Source organism: Haliotis asinina, chromosome 9 (assembly GCF_037392515.1).
Source record: "Haliotis asinina isolate JCU_RB_2024 chromosome 9, JCU_Hal_asi_v2, whole genome shotgun sequence".
In the NCBI taxonomy this organism is placed as follows: Eukaryota; Metazoa; Mollusca; class Gastropoda; order Lepetellida; family Haliotidae; genus Haliotis; species Haliotis asinina.
In genome coordinates this window covers 1,713,767-1,735,020 of record NC_090288.1, presented here as the reverse complement: position 1 = coordinate 1,735,020, position 21,254 = coordinate 1,713,767, and the positions used below count along the sequence as shown (strand labels likewise).

The 21,254-nt window shown below is 42.8% G+C and overlaps 1 protein-coding gene across 4 annotated transcripts in view; it reads left to right on the top strand.

Annotated features, from left to right (window-relative positions):
* LOC137296532 (inositol 1,4,5-trisphosphate-gated calcium channel ITPR1-like) overlaps positions 1-21,254 on the top strand; it is a 158,682-nt gene that overhangs the window by 65,733 nt on the left and 71,695 nt on the right. For 2 of the 4 annotated variants that reach the window (XM_067828335.1, XM_067828332.1), the window contains exons 6-22: positions 218-316; positions 1,989-2,072; positions 2,443-2,589; positions 2,954-3,049; positions 3,358-3,518; positions 4,042-4,141; positions 6,724-6,884; positions 7,141-7,285; positions 7,842-8,006; positions 8,481-8,653; positions 9,169-9,195; positions 11,327-11,386; positions 14,429-14,548; positions 16,902-16,940; positions 19,782-19,979; positions 20,243-20,338; positions 20,618-20,773. In XM_067828335.1, coding sequence (XP_067684436.1) covers positions 218-316; positions 1,989-2,072; positions 2,443-2,589; positions 2,954-3,049; positions 3,358-3,518; positions 4,042-4,141; positions 6,724-6,884; positions 7,141-7,285; positions 7,842-8,006; positions 8,481-8,653; positions 9,169-9,195; positions 11,327-11,386; positions 14,429-14,548; positions 16,902-16,940; positions 19,782-19,979; positions 20,243-20,338; positions 20,618-20,773 — 2,027 coding nt within the window. The remainder of the gene's footprint in view (positions 1-217; positions 317-1,988; positions 2,073-2,442; positions 2,590-2,953; positions 3,050-3,357; positions 3,519-4,041; positions 4,142-6,723; positions 6,885-7,140; positions 7,286-7,841; positions 8,007-8,480; positions 8,654-9,168; positions 9,196-11,326; positions 11,387-14,428; positions 14,549-16,901; positions 16,941-19,781; positions 19,980-20,242; positions 20,339-20,617; positions 20,774-21,254) is intronic. The other 2 variants (XM_067828337.1, XM_067828336.1) reach the window with 2 other exon arrangements.

The following is a 21,254-nucleotide window of genomic DNA, read 5'->3' as shown; positions in this document are numbered from 1 at the left end:
TAGAAGCCAGTGACACTATACACTGCAACTATCATATAGGTGTCAGATTTTGGTATATTTCCTTGTCTCATGACAAAGAATGTGAAATAAGTCTACCAGAGTTGTCTCCCTTCATATTCAGAAATGAAGAGGCTAGTTGATTCTGGATGAATTGTTCAGTTACCTTTAAATTGTGTGAGTGTCTTGTTGTAGATGTGTGCTGCTGCTGTTGTTTCAGGTGGTGGTGGGCGACAAGGTGGTGCTGAACCCGGTCAACGCCGGCCACCCACTACATGCCAGCAACTGTGACCTGGTGGACAACGCAGGATGCAAGGAGGTGAGTAGTTGTTGCCTTTTCCTGGCCCTTGATGTACAGACACCTGCAGCCTGTGTCTAGTCCCTACCCAATGCAGGCCTTCGATGTACAGACACATACAGCCTGTGTGTAGTCCCTACCCGATGCAGGCCTTCGATGTACAGACACATACAGCCTGTGTGTAGTCCCTACCCGATGCAGGCCTTCGATGTACAGACACATACAGCCTGTGTGTGTAGTCCCTACCCGATGCAGGCCTTCGATGTACAGACACATACAGCCTCTGTGTGTAGTCCCTACCCGATGCAGGCCTTCGATGTACAGACACATACAGCCTGTGTCTAGTCCATACCCGATGCAGGCCTTCGATGTACAGACACATACAGCCTGTGTGTAGTCCCTACCCGATGCAGGCCTTCGATGTACAGACACATACAGCCTGTGTGTAGTCCCTCCCCGATGCAGGCCTTCAATGTACAGACACATACAGCCTGTGTGTAGTCCCTACCCGATGCAGGCCTTCGATGTACAGACACATACAGCCTCTGTGTGTAGTCCCTACCCGATGCAGGCCTTCGATGTACAGACACATACAGCCTGTGTCTAGTCCATACCCGATGCAGGCCTTCGATGTACAGACACATACAGCCTCTGTGTGTAGTCCCTACCCGATGCAGGCCTTCAATGTACAGACACATACAGCCTGTGTGTGTAGTCCCTACCCGATGCAGGCCTTCGATGTACAGACACATACAGCCTCTGTGTGTAGTCCCTACCCGATGCAGGCCTTCGATGTACAGACACATACAGCCTGTGTGTAGTCCCTACCCGATGCAGGCCTTCGATGTACAGACACATACAGCCTCTGTGTGTAGTCCCTACCCGATGGAGGCCTTCGATGTACAGACACATACAGCCTGTGTGTAGTCCCTACCCGATGCAGGCCTTCGATGTACAGACACATACAGCCTGTGTGTAGTCCCTACCCGATGCAGGCCTTCGATGTACAGACACATACAGCCTGTGTCTAGTCCATACCCGATGCAGGCCTTCGATGTACAGACACATACAGCCTGTGTGTAGTCCCTCCCCGATGCAGGCCTTCGATGTACAGACACATACAGCCTGTGTGTAGTCCCTACCCGATGCAGGCCTTCGATGTACAGACACATACAGCCTGTGTGTAGTCCCTACCCGATGCAGGCCTTCGATGTACAGACACATACAGCCTGTGTCTAGTCCCTCCCCGATGCAGGCCTTCGATGTACAGACACATACAGCCTGTGTGTAGTCCCTACCCGATGCAGGCCTTCGATGTACAGACACATACAGCCTCTGTGTGTAGTCCCTACCCGATGCAGGCCTTCGATGTACAGACACATACAGCCTCTGTGTGTAGTCCCTACCCGATGCAGGCCTTCGATGTACAGACACATACAGCCTCTGTGTGTAGTCCATACCTGATGCTGGCCCTCAACATATAGACACATACAGTCTGTGTGTAGAGCATACCAAGTCAATGATCAATAACCTCAATTGTTTTTTGTTTGAATCCAGATTGCTTACAACCAAGGATTATCTTTGTTGTTGGTGTTAGTCTGTGGTATTCTTCCATGCTGTCTGTGTGTCAGACCCAATGTGTCCTCGCAACCCCTTTTCTTCCAATGTCTGAACCTGTGTCTTCCTGTTGCAGGTAAACTCCCTGAACTGCAACACCTGCTGGAAGGTGACTCTCTTCATGGACTTCAAGGAGAACATGGATGATATCCTCAAGGGGGTGAGTGGGAGCCAGCTACCATGAATCCTTATCAGCCACAACGATCTGACTTCTGTACAACCCTGTTGGGATCCTGCAAATAGAATAACGTTGTAACCTATTACAACTACTCAAGTTTCGTGGAAGCAAGTTTGGATGCTTATCTTTGAAAATTAGTTGTAAAAATTTGTTCATTAACATTTTTCTTATAAATATTATCTTTCCATGCTCTCAATTTCAAGTACCGTGTTTCCAATGGATGAACACTGACGTGGAGGTAGACACCTCAGGTTGTCATATCTCTAATGGAGTGTAACAGTGATTATGGTGTATTTGTATACTGGGTTGATAGTTCTATTTCATCAGTTCAGGATATTTGTTGTGTTGCCAGGGTGATGTAGTGCGGTTGTTCCATGCCGAGCAGGAGAAGTTCCTCACTGGGGATGAGTACAAGAAGAAGCAGTATGTCTTCCTGAGGACGACAGGGAGGACGTCTGCCACGGCTGCAACCAGCTCCAAGGCATTGTGGGAAGTGGAGGTAAGGGCTGCTAGGATAATTGTGCTTATGAGAACAGGAAAAACGAGGAAGATGTAGAAACCAGAGATGGAAGTTTGTTACTGTGGCAAGGTCAAGGTTTAGGTGGAGGACAAAACAGTGGGTCAACTAGAAATCGCTTTAATGCTTATTTTAGTATAAACAGAGGGTTACTGAGGTGGCCAGGCCAAAATTCTTAGTGTCATGACTTGGTTGTGAAGTTCCAAGGTTTATTTGACTGTATTGTGTTACATTGTATGTGTTACCGTCTGGCACCTGTGTTGTATTATTGTATGACAGTCTCTCACCTGTGTTGTGAGACACTCTGATCCAAGTGTTGTGTCACTGTTTGCGCCATGTCTTGTAGGTGGTGCAGCATGACCCATGTCGAGGAGGTGCTGGACACTGGAACAGTCTTTTCAGGTTCAAACACCTGGCAACTGGACAGTATCTGGCAGCTGAGGTAGGTTCCCCAAGCATGTCTAGTGGCTCTCCAGGATCAAAAGGTCAGCAAGCAGGTATACTATTCTGTATAATCAAGGTGCAACAGTAGCTGTAATTTACATGAATTGACTTTGCCAAAATCAGCTGACAGTTTGATTAAGAGATCCATGGTCTGTTGACATTGAGCTCCTTTTGCTGAAACAGTAACCATTTGACTTTAGCAAGAAACAACTGGAATACAGAAATATGCTGTGACAAATGATTTAGTTTATTACGAGGTGTAATTGTGATGAAATCTGAGGATATCTTGCTGCGACTTGTTGCCAGGTTGACAATGACCCAACCGTGGATACTACACGACAGAAGCTACAGGGCCTGCCGACATCCGCTGTCTACTGCCTCGTCTCTGTCCCCCACGGACATGACATCGCATCCATCTTCGAACTAGACCCCACTACCATGACCAGAACAGACACTCTCGTTCCCAGGTATACTTGCTCTTTCATACAAAGACATTCTGCCTAGAACATTTTTTTCCTTTTTGTCTTTCTCAGACTCACTCTGTTTTTCAGAAGTATTGTTGGATTGTGTGTTTTATGACAGCATTGTTTACTCTCCATGTAACAAGATTGGTTGCATCAGTGAGACGTAGTAACTACAATGAAGATGCCTTGTGTTTATTGTGAAGTTGTCTCTAGTAAGTTGGTGACATGTTTTACAATATTTAATCCGACAACTGAAGAAACATTGGATCTTCCTAAGCATAAGAAAACACCAAATACATTCTCTAGTTTTTTCATGAAAAGACACCTATTTGTATGTATGTACTGTCTTCCCTGAAAATAAAGAGACATTTCCTTTTCTAACTGGGTGTTTGGTTTCATGATTTACCCAACTTCAAAAGAATAATGGTCTGCCTCTGGTGATATTCATGTTGTACATGTCATGTTGTCGCTCTGGTTACTTGCATGACTACTACAAAATACCTGATGTATTTGAGTATGTTTTCAGACAAACGTTTGTTCGGCTGCATCATCTGTGCACAGACACCTGGGTCCACAGCACGTCCATCCCTATAGACAAGGAGGAGAAGAATTCCATCATGAACAAAGTAAGCAGCACAGGAGTTACTCTAAGAGCTGAAGCTGTTGCCCGAGCAGCTACTCCAGCATCTGAGGCAGCTACTCTAAGAGCTGAAGCTGTTGCCCGAGCAGCTACTCCAGCATCTGAGGCCGCTACTCTAAGAGCTGAAGCTGTTGCCCGAGCAGCTACTCCAGCATCTGAAGCAGTTATCTAAGAGCTGAAGCTGTTGCCAGAGCAGCTACTCCAGCATCTGAGGCAGCTACTCTAAGGGCTGAAGCTGCTGACAAACCAGCTTAAAGAGCTGAAGCCATTGAGCGAGCAGCTATTCCTGGATCTGAGGCAGCTACTCTAAGGGCTGAAGTTGTTGCCCAAGCAGTTATTCCTGCATCTGAGGCAGATACTCAAAGAGTATTTCAGGATAGCTCATGCCTATGCTTAGACTCAGGATTTAGCATCTTCTGTGACCATGTACTGGGTTTACCTCATACAGTTGTCAGCTGTCAATAGGTGGATGGGAGAAGAAGAAGGGCAGGGTAGCGTAGTGGTTGAAGCTTACACTCATCACACAGAAGGCCCAGGTTGGAATGTCCATGTGTTCAGAGCATGTTTTCTGTCAAGGGCTGAGTGTCCTCTGGTCACTTATTGCTGGAATGTTGCTTTGGTGAGTAAGGCCCCAATCACCTATGACTTTGTAGGTTGAGTGGTATCAGAATTATATAACCTGATGGATTCTGCACTTCAAATTGTGTTTGAGGTATAGAATGCAATCTACCACTCACTCACTAGATGACCTTTGGAGTGGAGGAGGTTTACTATTGTTTATTAAATTAAAAACTACCTGCAATAGAAATTCTACATACTCATGTATTAAACCACAGGCAAACTGTGTTGCAAATGGGGTTGCCCAGCATAGAGAAATGACCAGTCTTCTTGCATGCGAGCAAAGCGAGCAAAGGTTGGCAATGCACTGTCCTCGCTTCGGTTTGAAAGATATTTTTCATGTCAAAATAAACTATTGGCACCATCAAAGGTATACACCCATTTCTTCACCAGGTTGTGCTCACACATTTCCAACTCTATGTTGAACAATTACTCATGTGAAATATTTTTAGTCAACATTTTAAGTGCAAATCGTGGTATATCAGACTGTTCTTCGCCTCCATTCCCCCTGTCAGCTTCCGGTTCAACGGAGTGAAGAAACAGGAGGGTATTATTCCACATGGAATGCTTACAGTTACCTCCCCTGCTTCATTCCCCCATTACGCCAGAAGTGTTTTATATAGAATAAATATTACGACAATTCTAATAATAGCGACAGCAGATGAGACAAATAAACTGCAACAGGTCCATGATAAAATTAGGCAATATGGTATCTCTTTTTAATTTCTGCTTATTCTTGTTCCGTCACTCCGTTCTTGGAAGCTGGCAGCGGTAATGGAGGCGAAGAACGATCTGAATACGAGGAGTGGTGGTTAAAATGTTGCATAGAACATATTTAACATGAGTAATTACTAAACATGGGGTAAGAAATGTGAGAGCCAAGTGAGGAAATGGAAGTGTACCTTTAATGGTGGCGATATTTTATTTTGACGTGAAAAATATTTTCCGAAGTCAACTGAAGTGAGGAAAGTACGTTGCCAATCTTTGCTCAGTTTGCACCTGTCATATTCTCTATGCGGCGCAACCCCATTTGCATTATATTGCCTGTGATTAAACCCATGAAGACATGACGTTCCATGTGAAATCGTTTGAACAGAAACTGGAAACATTTCAGAGTGACTTGGGTCCTGGTCTGGGCTCGGATAATGATGATGATGATGAGGATGAGGATGAGGATGAGAATGATTTAAACTTTGATTTTGATCCTGACAAGTCCATGGTGGTATGATTGATATCAATTTCTCCCAATGACAGTGTGGCTTCCAACTACCACTTCCAACTGACTCCTCCTCACTACCATGCCTTTGCTTCCCAATCACTGGATCCACTATTTTCAGGGCAGTCATCACCCAGAGTCTGGTATAAATTTGGTCCCCAATATCCTGTGCTGGTTTTAAGAGGCTTCTGACAGGTGTTCACGTTTGAATACAATAGAGACTTTCATCTAGAGTTACATCTGTGATCGCCACTCGTTTAGATGATCAGATAAATAAGATCAGCATTTCAGCCCATCACTCAAATCAAAGTTTGTAACAGTGTCAAAGACAGACTAATTCTGTGAAATGATTATAACATGTGAGCAGCTTGTATCAAACCCTTGACACCATTCCACCCACATCTGCCAACCATATATTAAGGCCAATGAAGCTTTTCCTGCACAAAGTATTTAGAACTGAATTTACTCAATCAATAAAACCATGATGCATCTGACAAGCATTAGTGAACATTATTTGAGGTAAGTGAAGGATCAAACAAGTATCTGCCATAGTATGTCTTGATAGTCATACATTGTTGTACCAACTCTGCAGTTATGTTTATCATCATGCCATCTTGTGGAAGATTATATCACTGCTTCTTATCTAGGATGTAGCCATAGTAACAAGACCAAGTTGCCTTTACTTTTCTACTCTATCAGTTTGAAGAGTATTCCTGCTGCTCTCTGTCCACCAGGTTGGTTGTGCCAAGATCAAGGAGGACAAAGAAGCGTTTGCCATCGTCCCAGTGTCGCCACAGGAGGTTCGAGATCTGGATTTTGCCAATGATGCTAGTCAAGTCCTGGCTGGCATTGCTAACAAGCTGGAGAAAGGTGCCATCACACAGAATGAGAGGAAGTAAGAGATAGGGTGACACACTGAAGATGAACTACAAGTCCTTTCACTAGATGTAAATCTCCAGTACTGTTCCTTTTTAACGTCTTTATTTCCTTTTCTGATGTTCCCTGATTTGCTGCATGCAGTGCAGTCAGATTTTCTTGACTATTCTTCTTTCCAGTGTTCAATGTAGCATTTGTCCTGTAGCTATGCAAGAGGAGAGAGCACTTGAAAATGAAAAAGGTATTGCGGAACTGTTGAACTTGTTGTGTTGCAGGTTTGTGACTCAGCTGCTGTCTGACCTTATCTTCTTCCTGGCACTGGAGGAGATTGGCTCCACTGTGGATGCTCTTGAGCTGGAGGCCAGTAAGGAGGACCGGGAAAGGCAGAAGTTGCTCCGGGAACAGAACATTCTCAAACAGGTGACGTGCCAGGGTGTTAGAGGTGTCCTGCATGGGAGGGTAGAACATTCTCAAACAAGTGACAAACCAAGGTGTTGGAGATGTCTTTTGGTAGACCGTAGAACATCCTAAAACAGGTGTCATACCAGGGTGTTACATGTCATGGATGGGAGGGTAGATCAACCTCAAACAGGTGATGTACCACAGAGTTCAGGATGTCCTTGGGGAGAGAGTGGAACATCTTCAAACTTATGTCGTACCAGGGTGTTAGGGGTGTCTTTGAGGAGAGGGTAGAACATCCTTAAACAGGTGACATACCAGCATGTTAGGAGGTGTCCCAAGTGACAGACAGGGGTGTCATAGCTACTACTCATTGGTGGTTCTGATCTAAATATTCTTAGACCAATCTTTAGTGTTGACTGATCATGTATAGCAGCTGGTGAAAATTAAGGAACATGAATGTTTATGTTCGTCTTACTCTTACGTTAGTCTGATTTAACTATACATCAAACTGCCCTAAGAATCCAATAGTTTTGCTCTGTTTTGGTGCCCATAGAAACATCCAATTATTTTTCAGATCTTCAAGATCCTGCAAGCCCCATTTGTTGACCATGGCGATGGTGAGGGACCCTTCTTGAAGATGGAGGAACTGGCGGACCAGCGTCACGCCCCCTTTCGTCACATCTGCCGCCTCTGTTACCGCATACTGAAACTGTCCCAGCAGAACTACAGGAAAAACCAGGTACAGGCTGCAACACAGGCAACCAGGGATAACAACCACACAGTTTACTAGGGGATAACTGTTACACAAGTTACCAGGGGATAACCGTTACACAGGCTGCCCATGGGATAACAGCAAAACAGGCTACCAGGGAATAAAAGCTACACAGGTTAAGAGGGAATAATGCTTACAGAGGATATCAGCTCAATAGGCTTCAAACAAATGCAGCTGGGCAGGCTAAATGGGGACAACAGATACACTAGTTACATGAGATAATGGTTACTCAGGTTACAGGGTAATAACTCCTCCACAGGCTGTAGTTCCTCACTTCATACCACTACAACTGTCTGTGTTACAGTATAGGAATTCAGATGTCACTTCCGAAGATAAGTGTCAGTTCCATCCCCTGAAATGACTACTGGAGGGGATGAGTTGAACCAGACTTTATGAAAGCTGAAATTAGGTCTGGTACATCTAGGCTGTTTGTGTTTGCAGGAGTACATCGCCACAAAGCTGCCATTCATGCAGAAACAGATCGGGTACGATGTTCTAGCAGAGGAGACGATCACAGCTTTGCTACACAATAACAGGAAGTTGCTGGAAAAACACATCACAGCCTCGGAAATCGAGACATTTGTCAGCCTTGTGCGCAAGAAGAAGGAACCGAGGTAAGACTGCTGTCAGATCATAGTGCTCAGTGTTGACAGTTTGAGTGCTGTGTTGAAGAGACACCAAGGTTTATTGAAACAACTTTAACTTCCTGTTTGTAGGTTATCTGTCTTCCAGGCAGCTATATTTGGAAATAAAAGTGATTTCAAGATTCATGAATTTATAGAAGCGTTACTATGTGAGATACTCCCATTTCCTGCATATTACCCTTACCTTGTTGTTCTGTATCATCTATTATATTTATATTCAAGTTTTCTCATAAATGCTGAAGTACAAATGTTCTTGAAGACATAAAATGATAGTAACTGATGCAACACATTACCTTTTAACCTCGTCAAGTACTGCCTGGTAACATTTGCAGTCAGAAATTTTTCGGAAGAAACGTCTCTCTGGAAACATATTGTTATAACAAATTAACTGTCTAAATTGACCAGATTGCACAACCACTGCCAACGTAATTGGCTTTACCTAATCTGATCACAACTTACCTTGACTAACGAACTACTGTTTTCAGTGATGCTGAGTTGAAACTTAACTACAGGTAAAAAGCAATGTGTGACCTGTGGGTGACCCTCCCTTAATCCTCTAATACTGACAATTCTCATTAATCAGATTACAACAGTATATACACATTCAAATATTGTCTTTTTACTTATTATTAGCGGTTTCAGGTGACATGTTTTATTGTTTGAATGAATATTTGTAGTGGAAGTTGTGTGGACACTCTGAGACTGAGTCACACCAGGATGGGGGACCTTAGATGGGCACCCTGAATGGGGGACCCTGGATTGGGGACCCTGAATGGGGGGGACTAGGTGTGACTCTGGTGCACTTGGGTGGTGGGGGGATCAGGTGTGGCTCCTAAACAGTGAGGATGTGTCACATGGGGAACCAGCTCCCCAATACCAGTTATAAGAAGTGGCTTCATTGAGAAATTGTTGGGCTACTGGGCTGATGCCAAAAGGTTCTTATGGATGTGAAAAGCACCTTAAAGGGTTAAGCAGTGACATAGCAAGGGTATCAGTCACTGGACTGTCTCTGTTATTTAGAGAAAGATAACATACGACTGTAACAACTTACTGTAATATGCTTCATGCTGAATATTGCTGGCTTCAAGCAGCTTTCATATTGCTAATGTTTTATGGTTTTGCTGTAATATTGCAGACTACAGGTTGCCATGATACAGCTGTAATATTGCTGACTACAGGTTGCTGTGATACACCTGTAATATTGCTGACTACATGCTGCAATGATGCAGCTGTAATATTGCTGACTACAGGTTGCTATGATACAGCTGTATTATTGCTGACTATAGGTTGCTATCATACAGCTGTAACAGTGCTGACTCCAATCTGCTATGATACATCTGAAATATTGCTGACTGCAAGTTTCTATGATACAGCTGCAATATTGCTGACTGCAAGTTTCTATGATACAGCTGTAATATTGCTGACTGCAAGTTGCCATGATACAGCTGTAATATTGCTGACTGCAAGTTTCTATGATACAGCTGTAATATTGCTGACTGCAAGTTGCTATGATACAGCTGTAATATTGCTGACTGCAAGTTTCTATGATACAGCTGCGATATTGCTGACTGCAAGTTTCTATGATACAGCTGCAATATTGCTGACTGTAAGTTGCTGTGATACAGCTGCAATATTGCTGACTGCAAGTTTCTGTGATATAGCTGCAATATTGCTGACTGCAAGTTGCTATGATACAGCTGCAATATTGCTGACTGCAAGTTTCTATGATACAACTGCAATATTGCTGACTGCAAGTTTCTATGATACAGCTGCAATATTGCTGACTGCAAGTTTCTATGATACAGCTGCAATATTGCTGACTGCAGGTTGCTATAATACAGCTGAAATATTGCTGACTGCAAGTTTCTATGATACAGCTGCAATATTGCTGACTGCAAGTTTCTGTGATATAGCTGCAATACTGCTGACTGCAAGTTTCTGTGATACAGCTGCAATATTGCTGTAGGCTGCTGTAGCTTTGATACTGCTATGCCTTTATCCACTATGTGTTGCCACACATACATCAAGCTAACAATAGTCGGGTCAGTAGTGCTCGACTGTAATACTGAAAGGCAACGTACAAGAGGAATTATTTTTTTCAACTGGAAACAGTTGAAACAAGTTTAATTAAAACAAAGTCAATGTTAGCAACATTTTAGGTTACTGTAATACACAGATTCTTGAACTCATTTCACGTTTATATCTGAATATTTAGTTTCCAACATTTATACCCACGATAAACTGATGTCTTGGACATAGTTAAGCAGATAGTATGAATAGTTTGAATTGAAACCTAGTGAATTTGTCACCTACTGAAATATTTTAATAAACTGAAAGTTTTAAATAATTCAGGAATGCATTTTATTGTTCAGCTTAAGGGTTTAAATAATCAGGAATCTTTTTTTTCACTAATACCCAAATGGGGAGCATGATATTCACATTCCTCTGCCCTTTTTCAACAATCACAGAGTGTGGAGACACTACGAGTTGTACCATGCAACTAGATACCCATGCTTACCTGCCGACCACTTTCACTTGGCACTACTTTGAATTCTAGCTTTTCCCATAATATTATTCCTGTGTAAAGACATTTGGACTGTATGTGCATGAATGCATTAACACTACCCCTCTGTCGCGACACAGATTGGACAAGTTTGGCCTTGAGGAGATGAAACAGGGCCGCACCCAGGCTCCTGCCCACAGGTCTGTCACCATGCCCCACCCACTGGCCCCACCCAACCTCACATGTAGATGCATCAAGCACCAGTCAGTTTGTCAGACTGTCGGCACCCATCTCTCTATACAGACCTCTATGTTGGCTGCCCTTTCAGTACCATGCTATGGTTGGTGATAGGAATGTCCAGGGATACGGACTCAGGACTTCTGCAATTATATTTTGTTTTGTTTTTTCTCTTCAAAAACTTCACCAGTACAGCAAACAAGTGATAACAGTGTTAGCATCTACACCAAAATGTTGCATCTATTGCCATTAAGTAGTTGTCTGTGCATAAAAATTGTTCATCTTCATCATGCCAAGTTCTGAATGTCCCTTATAGAAGGAAACAGTACATCCATGCAGGGATGGAGCAACGGTCACTGTGGTAAATCTGGAAATCTAGAAGATATTTAAGTTCATCCTGAATGACTCTTATTCAAAAATAACATGGCAAAGTGGTTATTTTAGAATTTGATTCCCGCTCATTTTATACAATTGTTATCATTGTATACAACCCTCATAGAACCACTGCTGGTATGTTCAAGTAAATTGTTTGCAGTGTAGATGTACTCTGTGAGAAGGTCAAGTATTCGCAGCAAGTCCTGCCTCCATGGTTGTCTTCCCTTTTATGTTGGTGCTGGGCCCATCTTATCTTTCCAAGTGTTTCGTAGTCATGAATTCTGTAATGGGTTCCTCCTGTATATTGTTTCAAAGATAAATCAACTCACCCTAAACAAGACATCAATGCTTTCTTCCTGCATGTATGGGTCTCATTTCCTCAGAAATTTTGAAATTCAAATTTGCTCTTATGTTTCCTTAGATATGGCAGTTTCCTGCTGTTTGACAATCATCTTACTTGCTCATGACCAGTTTTAGTGGTCTGCATGGGGAAGATAATTCTAAATTGCTTCCCATTTAGTTGGCCTCCTTCATATCTCTTACAGTAGGCCAGCTCAACAAAAATAAATTTTCGGGAAAGTAGTACATCTGTATTGTCCTGCTTGGTGATTGGTTCAGTCAGAGATGTAATGAAATGGCAGCCACAGTTATTTCAATAGTGTAGTAATTTTTTTGTGTAGGATTCTATAATCAGAAGTCGCAGTGCATTAGGCATGACCTAGATAAAGCTATTCAGTATTTGACATTCATGTCATGAGTAAGTGGACAAACCGGCATGTTGTTGCTGAAGATGTTCAGTCTCTTCCATGTCATGTTAAGGCCTGCACTCTCTACTAACTCCGCTCTTTAATCTTTGTTCTTATACAACGATTTACACAACTTTGTATTAAAGTAATTTCGCAATGATTGCTTGTTTGTATCGTCAGCTTATATCATTTAATCAGCCTGTCTCTCCAGCTAGCATACAGTGTATAAATGTGCTAAACCCAGTAACATGCTTCAAGCTACATACAGGTCGAAACCAACTAATGTAACAGCCTGTAGTCTGTGTGAAACTGCAATTAACTCGTGTTTGGACTAATAACGGCTATAACCAACCAGACTGTCATTACATTTTTCATGTCTTGGTTTGGGAGTGTGGGTAAACACTGTTTATTGTCAGGCACATTACAGCATGTGTATGTCAACCAGGCTTGTATAGTTTTTATTTTGCCTCAGTACACCTACACTTTCATACGTATTTATTTACAGATTTCACTCATTTTTTTATTTTGAAGTGGTGTATTGAATAATTCTTTATGGGATTGGGTGATGTTGTATACAGTTGAGCCTTGTTATCTCAAAACAAAAGATGGTAAAATAATGTGTAAACTGATTGATGTATATCAAAACATTCATAACATTCCCTGGGACATATATATATATTCTTTTGACTTATTGTGAAAGGAAAACTTAGTAAAGACTTTCATTGTCGTGAATCTTAAACGATTAGTAAAATATCTTAATGTAGTTGTCATGTGAACAGCTTCACTTTCATCTGGAATCTGAATATTCAGCAAATGCTCATTTGATGTTTCCATCTTATCATCTTGAGACAAGATGTAAAGTGACCAGTGCATCATGGGATGACTGTGAATTTTCAATTCCTTATGCTTGCATGAAGTTGACTTGTATCACATACCAAAGTTCCACTGTATATCAACTTGCAATTTTATTTTGGATATTTGAAAGTTTTTCTGTCACAAAACATGTATGAATCCTCTAAACTTGCAAATACTAAATGTTTAATGTCACCTTGTTAAGAAATGTTTAATCATATATGTAACAGACCATCAGACAATGTTGATTTGATTGAAACCATTGACATTCTGAGAACAACCTTCAATATTTCATGAAGCGTTTCAGAATTTGCTCCGTGGCTGTATGTACACTGAGTATCATACAGCGCTACCAGATGAACAAATTCACCAGCAGTCCCTCAGACATGTCCTCCATCCCTCCTCCTTGGTGTAGCCACCAACCACAGGGGCAGGACTGATTCTACCCATGAGCCAGACAATTATTTACTGGTTGATATGTTATAGCTGCGATATTGCTGAAAGTGGTGTAAACTAGCATTCACTCACTGACTGTTTATGGTCTGGTTACTGATGTAAAGGACAAACAAGTGGAGTAGGATCCTTCTTGCATGGTTTGATTGTGCCTTCAATATGATGAGCCTGGTGAAGACATGGATGGTCTTCAGAAAGCTGCAGACATTGCTACACTATGCACAGTGCAATACAGATAGCATGTAGAGCATGGGAATGTTTGCTCTGTAGCTCAACATTTACTTCTGTCAGTAGATGAGTGTAGGTCGTTCACTAACAGTTCTATAAGATAACGTAGTATATACTGTTATTAACTTAGTGTAATGACCCTTATATTCTGTATCAATAAATCACAACCAAATCAACTAAATTCATATATTGAATCATATACATGTATAAAATTCCAAGAATGGCCTAGCCACTGTCAGTATGTATTTAATTATATTCCTTACCTTGTATCAACATACATCTTGGTCAGTGTGTGTAGTTATGTGTGATATTACATGGCTGGCCGTGGTATAAGTGAGCTGGTTGTTGCAGGTTCCTCGACTACCTGTCGGACCTTTGTGTCTGCAACAAGGTGGCCATCCCCGTCACACAGGAGCTCATCTGCAAGTGTCTGCTGGACAAGAAGAATGCTGACATCCTCATCGAAACCAGGTAATAGCGCCGCAGTAGGCGATATCTGGCATAGTTCTGGGGTCCTCTGACTGACATTACAAGGAGTTGTGGATAAAGCTTGGAATTACAGGATATATCATAATTATGAGATACTGCAGAGAGTTATCAGATACATGTAGCGAGTTACGTTGTACAGCAGGGAATGAATTACTTAAAAGAGCACACGAATCCATAGGTAAATCACTAGATGAATTTGTGCAAAGATCTGGTTGTGAGTATAGCAACATGCAGTAAAACCTATACAAGGTACTGTGACTATGTGTCCAGTCCACCCAGGTGTGAATGATTACCTCAAAAGGATGGGAAAGTCACATGAACTTCTTGGTGCTCATAGTGACTACAAGAGTTGCTTGTTCCCCAGGGAGTTGAGATTTGTAATATGATGTGCTGCTCAGATTGACATACAGTGATGAAGGGAAAAACAAAGCATGTGCTATGTAAATACCTATGTAATAATATAAATTATTATAGGATACATGAAGGCATTATGGCAGACGGCAGAGAATGATAGGATACACCAGGCATTTATCACATACAGAAGGGAATTACGGGATACATCTAGGGGCTATAACATATTGTAGAGAGTTATAGGCTACAGCAGGCAGTGATAACATACAGAAGGGAATTATGGCATACATCTAGGAGCTATAACATATTGTAGAGAGTTATAGGCTACAGCGGGCAGTGGTAACATACAGAAGGGAATTATGGCATACATCTAGGAGCTATAACATATTGTAGAGAGTTATAGGCTACAGCAGGCAGTGATAACATACAGAAGGGAATTATGGGATACATCTAGGAGCTATAACATATTGTACAGAGTTATAGGCTACAGCGGGCAGTGATAACATACAGTTCTAAATCTGAGGATACAGCACAGAGCGGTAACTTACAGTAGGGATCATTGGATCAGTACTTCTGTTCAGATGGCAAGATATTCAGACTTGTTACCGATTTTGCCTCAAGTACCCAGAGACGGAAGGAAATACTAGCCATCGATATTAAATGCTTTGTGAGAACAAGTCCAGTGTGACAGCTCATGTCATGCATCAGTAACATAGAGAGATTAAGGAACATGAATGGCCCAAATGCTGGTGCATTTCACTATGCAGAGTTGAGTATCTGTCATGGTAACATGTCATATTTGGGATTACACGTTCTTAGTAAAGTACACATTCTAGTTCTTTTTCGGTTGAGTCCCATCCAGGATTCGAAACCACACCCTCAGAGACAGGCATCTAGACACCGGCACACAAAGTCACTGTATGTGTAATCCCAAGTATGACATATGTTATGTTTGACCACTTTCTAAATAACATTGTGTAATCATATCTGTCATGGGTTCAGATCCTGGGTTATGGGTTTATCAGCTACTTAGTCATACCTGCTGGATTTGCCACGTACCCAGATATGACTGAAAAACTGATGCAACAGCATTTGATCAAGATCATTGACAGTGATGTCAAAATCATTCATGGCGATGACAGTGATGTTATACTCATTGACAGTGAAGTCAAACTCATTCATGGTGATGTCAAACTCATTCATGGTGATGTCATACTCATTGACAGTGATGTCATACACATTCATTGTGATGTCAAACTCATTCATGGTGATGTCAAACTCATTGACAGTGATGTCAAACTCATTCATGGTGATGTCAAACTCATTCATGGTGATGTCAAACTCATTGACAGTGATGTCAAACTAATTCATGGTGATGTCATACTCATTGACAGTGATGTCAAACTCATTCATGGTGATGTCAAACTCATTGACAGTGATGTCAAACTCATTCATGGTGATGTCAAACTCATTGACAGTGATGTCATACGCATTCATTGTGATGTGAAACTCATTCATGGTGATGTCAAACTCATTGCCATTGATGTCATACTCATTCATGGTGATGTCATACTTATTCACTCAATGGACCCTGCCGAACAAAGAGATGGGTGTGGTTCCTACAACAAGGGTTGTGTCTGGTAGCAATTGGTGCAACTCTCAGGTGATATGGTCTGTACAAAACAGTGTACTGGGGGTAATTTTTCACACCTATATCATGATATAAACAATTTGTTTCTCATGGAATGATAAGGTAAGTCATAACTGAAGTGTTACATGTAAATCCAAGTACATGAGATTAAGCTGTCAGAAATGGACTGACCTTGTGTATTACGGAGGGAACTTGAGTCAACAGGTGTACAGTGTTGTTTGGAAATAGATTTGCTAGGACCTTTTTTTCTTGGAGCCACACCCTCTGGAATCGAGTTGGTAAAGATGGTTCCTTCAATCCATCCTGACAATGAAATGTTTATTCCGTTCCTAGACCTGCAACAAAGACCCTGACGGGGTATATCCCCAAGATGTGAGTAACTGTTCTGTGCCCTGTGGTCTGGGTACGCCTATCTTTCTCTCTGTCCAGGTATAGGTATAGAGAATCACGCATGGCCTAGTTAAAACATGGCATCTCATCCATGCTACTGTAGGGGTTCTGGAAGCTTTGTCTCACACTCACCCTGCATGCACACCTTTGTCTGAGGAGTGACAATATAACACTTCGCCTGTAGTCCACAGCCTTCAGTAGACAGGTCTGACAGCATTGTCTTGCCTTGCTGCATGCACTCTTCTGTCCAAGGAAAGACTTTTGTCATCAGGAACTTTCGACAATGTTTCTGGAAACAACTTTAAACAGATGTACAACATGTGCATTGTCAGCAGAACCACATCATTGTCACAGGCACTAGTGTCTCTCCATGGAGATGCCATACACTGCTTTGATATTGACAGAATCTACAATGTACCTTTGCTCGCTAATTTGCTGCACTAACAGCTATCTACATCAGTTTTAAAATTTGAATAATCTCAATAATGAATATCTGTATAAAGATGATAGTTGTTTGCCAGTGGACATGAAACAGGTCCTGTGAAACTGTAAAACAGAGTATGATATTCGCTCCATACCACATGACAGCATCAGGCAAGGCACACTCATCCAACTGGCTTTACAGGCTTGGTTTAGTTATCATGTCAGTGTCACAGTTATGCAATAGTTGCTTAGTAACCTGCCCTGAATACAATCGCTTTCAAACTAACACTGTACTTCTTATACAAGGATTTTGAATGGTGATGAAAGGTCCTGAAACACATTCTTTGATGTTTAGTGTACAGTCGAGACAGAGTAACACATCAGGGCTGGTCTGCATGTATGAATATCTGTGTCGTATCAGATGAACCGACACATCTGCTTCCTGCCTGCCATACTGCTAGGCAGTTTGAGAATGGGTCTGCTGGTTTTAGGGTAACGGAAGGCATTTTGTAGAGTTTACAGTAGAGGTTATCAGACGGTAAAAGTTTACTTGTCATGGAAAAAAAGAAGGCAACACAAATCTAGTGATCCTTCACATCCCACTATTAACCAGCAGACCCCAGTCTTGTGATCCTTCACATCCCACCCATAACCAGCAGACCCCAATCTAGTGATCCTTCACATCCCACCCATAACCAGCAGACCCCCAATCTAGTGATCCTTCACATCCCACCCATAACCAGCAGACCCCCAATCTAGTGATCCTTCACATCCCACCCATAACCAGCAGACCTCAATCTAGTGATCCTTCACATCCCACCCATAACCAGCAGACCCCCAGTCTTGTGATCCTTCACATCCCACCCATAACCAGCAGACCCCAATCTAGTGATCCTTCACATCCCACCCATAACCAGCAGACCCCAATCTAGTGATCCTTCACATCCCACCCATAACCAGCAGACCCCCAATCTAGTGATCCTTCACATCCCACCCATAACCAGCAGACCTCAATCTAGTGATCCTTCACATCCCACCCATAACCAGCAGACCCCCAATCTAGTGATCCTTCACATCCCACCCATAACCAGCAGACCTCAATCTAGTGATCCTTCACATCCCACCCATAACCAGCAGACCCCAGTCTTGTGATCCTTCACATCCCACCCATAACCAGCAGACCCCAATCTAGTGATCCTTCACATCCCACCCATAACCAGCAGACCTCAATCTAGTGATCCTTCACATCCCACCCATAACCAGCAGACCCCAATCTAGTGATCCTTCACATCCCACCCATAACCAGCAGACCCCCAATCTAGTGATCCTTCACATCCCACCCATAACCAGCAGACCCCAATCTAGTGATCCTTCGCATCCCACCCATAACCAGCAGACCCCAATCTAGTGATCCTTCACATCCCACCCATAACCAGCAGACCCCCAATCTAGTGATCCTTCACATCCCACCCATAACCAGCAGACCCCAATCTAGTGATCCTTCACATCCCACCCATAACCAGCAGACCCCCAATCTAGTGATCCTTCACATCCCACCCATAACCAGCAGATCCCCAATCTAGTGATCCTTCACATCCCACCCATAACCAGCAGATCCCCAATCTAGTGATCCTTCACATCCCACCCATAACCAGCAGACCCCAATCTAGTGATCCTTCACATCCCACCCATAACCAGCAGACCCCAATCTAGTGATCCTTCACATCCCACCCATAACCAGCAGACCCCAGTCTTGTGATCCTTCACATCCCACCCATAACCAGCAGACCCCAATCTAGTGATCCTTCACATCCCACCCATAACCAGCAGACCCCAATCTAGTGATCCTTCACATCCCACCCATAACCAGCAGACCCCCAATCTAGTGATCCTTCACATCCCACCCATAACCAGCAGACCTCAATCTAGTGATCCTTCACATCCCACCCATAACCAGCAGACCCCAATCTAGTGATCCTTCACATCCCACCCATAACCAGCAGACCCCCAATCTAGTGATCCTTCACAACCAACCTGCTACCAGAAGACACCAGTGTAGTGATCCCTCACAAACAACCTGCTACCAGCAGACCCCAATCTAGAGATACATCAAAGCATCCTTTAATCAGCATACCTCAATTTAATGATCCCTCACAACCAACCCATAACCAACAGACCCCAATCTGGTCATCCCTTACAACCAGCCTGTAACCAATGGACATCATTCCATGATCAGTGCAAGAAATGAAGTACACTGCATGACACGTACCCTGTATTGCAATCGCAGAGTGAAGTTTGAGATAAATCTAGTTCACCATTGAAAGCATATTAACAATACTTAACTTGGAATCTGGTCTTCAAGATTGTTCATGTGGTGACCGAAATGTATCGCCATTGTAGGATTGTGAAGACACAGGTTGAGGTGGAGCTGGTTGGAGATGGTGTAGATGGGCAGATGATGGACAGTGTCGTTCTGGAGGAGGACGATGAAGTGGTGCTCATGTGGGACAACGACGCCAAGTCACGCGGCATCAGGGAGCTGGCCATGGCAACCACTGACAGGGTGAAGGAAGACAAGGAGATCCTGGAATATTACAGGTTTAATTTGCACATAGTGTTTTAGTTGTGACTGAGACATTGCTAATCTTGCTGAGTCATGGGTTTGGAACACACTGGTTACTTCTGGTGTTGTACCTTGCTTGTATAATGGATACAAATATATAAAATATATAATGCAACAGAGCCATTACACAATAAGACAGAAGTTCGTATGGGTGTACATTATACATGATACATACTGGAAATTTCTTTTATGTTATGCTGGGAGTATGTGCAATAGTGGTGACCATTGTTTGCTTCAGACACCAGCTGGATCTGTTCTCCCACATGTGCCTTGATCGCCAGTACCTTGCCATCAACAAGTTGTCTCAGGAACTGGATGTCGACCTTATCCTCAAGTATGTACTGAAGTCACTAGAATCTGTTGATCTGAGTGGTCACTCTAGGCTGAATTGGCCCACACTGCCTGCTTACTTCAGCCTGATCATCATTCAAGAGCAGAATGATTGCTGATTATTATGTATACTATCTCCACCGGGCAAGAATGGACATACAGTACTATGATACATTACTGCAGAAGTACTAGAACAATAACTACTCCTTAACTGAGATGTAGTAGAAGTGGGTCGTGTTAGGATACTGTGGTGTTGTGACCTCTGTATCATACATGTTGCCAGATGCATGTCTGACGAGCTCCTCCCAGCCGACCTGCGTGCCTCGTTCTGCCGCCTGATGCTGCACATGCACGTTGACCGTGACCCCCAGGAGCAGGTGAAGCCAGTCAAGTATGCCCGACTGTGGTCTGAGATACCCTCACAGATTTCCATAGAAGAGTAAGTTGAACAACGCTGGGCAGTTGTTTATCAGGGGTTTTGTGTAGCATAAGAGAGCATGCGTGGGTTTATACAAGAGTAGATATGAAAGGAGCAGTTGTAATCAAAGAGTCAGTATCAGTAATGTCTACATTCTTACATCATTATTATTTTGTATTATCACAGTTCTCCATACAATAATAGGTCAATAGTAGTTTTCTCTTAGAAATTACTGTGTTTTGGGATTAGGGTTTTTAAGAACCTGGCTAACTGTGCAATGTTCATACTCTGACTGAAGCTATGAGTGATCCAGTGACACAGGATGTTGTTCATGGTCTCCGTGACAATAACTTTCCTGATGTTTGACTTGGGGAAACAAGTCATACTGCACCCAGTTATAGGGATATATTACATGTTGTAACACCTCCAGGCAGAACAGTTATAAATTAACTTTATATGGACATTGACAACAACTGGAGGAGGGCAGAGATTCAGGAACTTC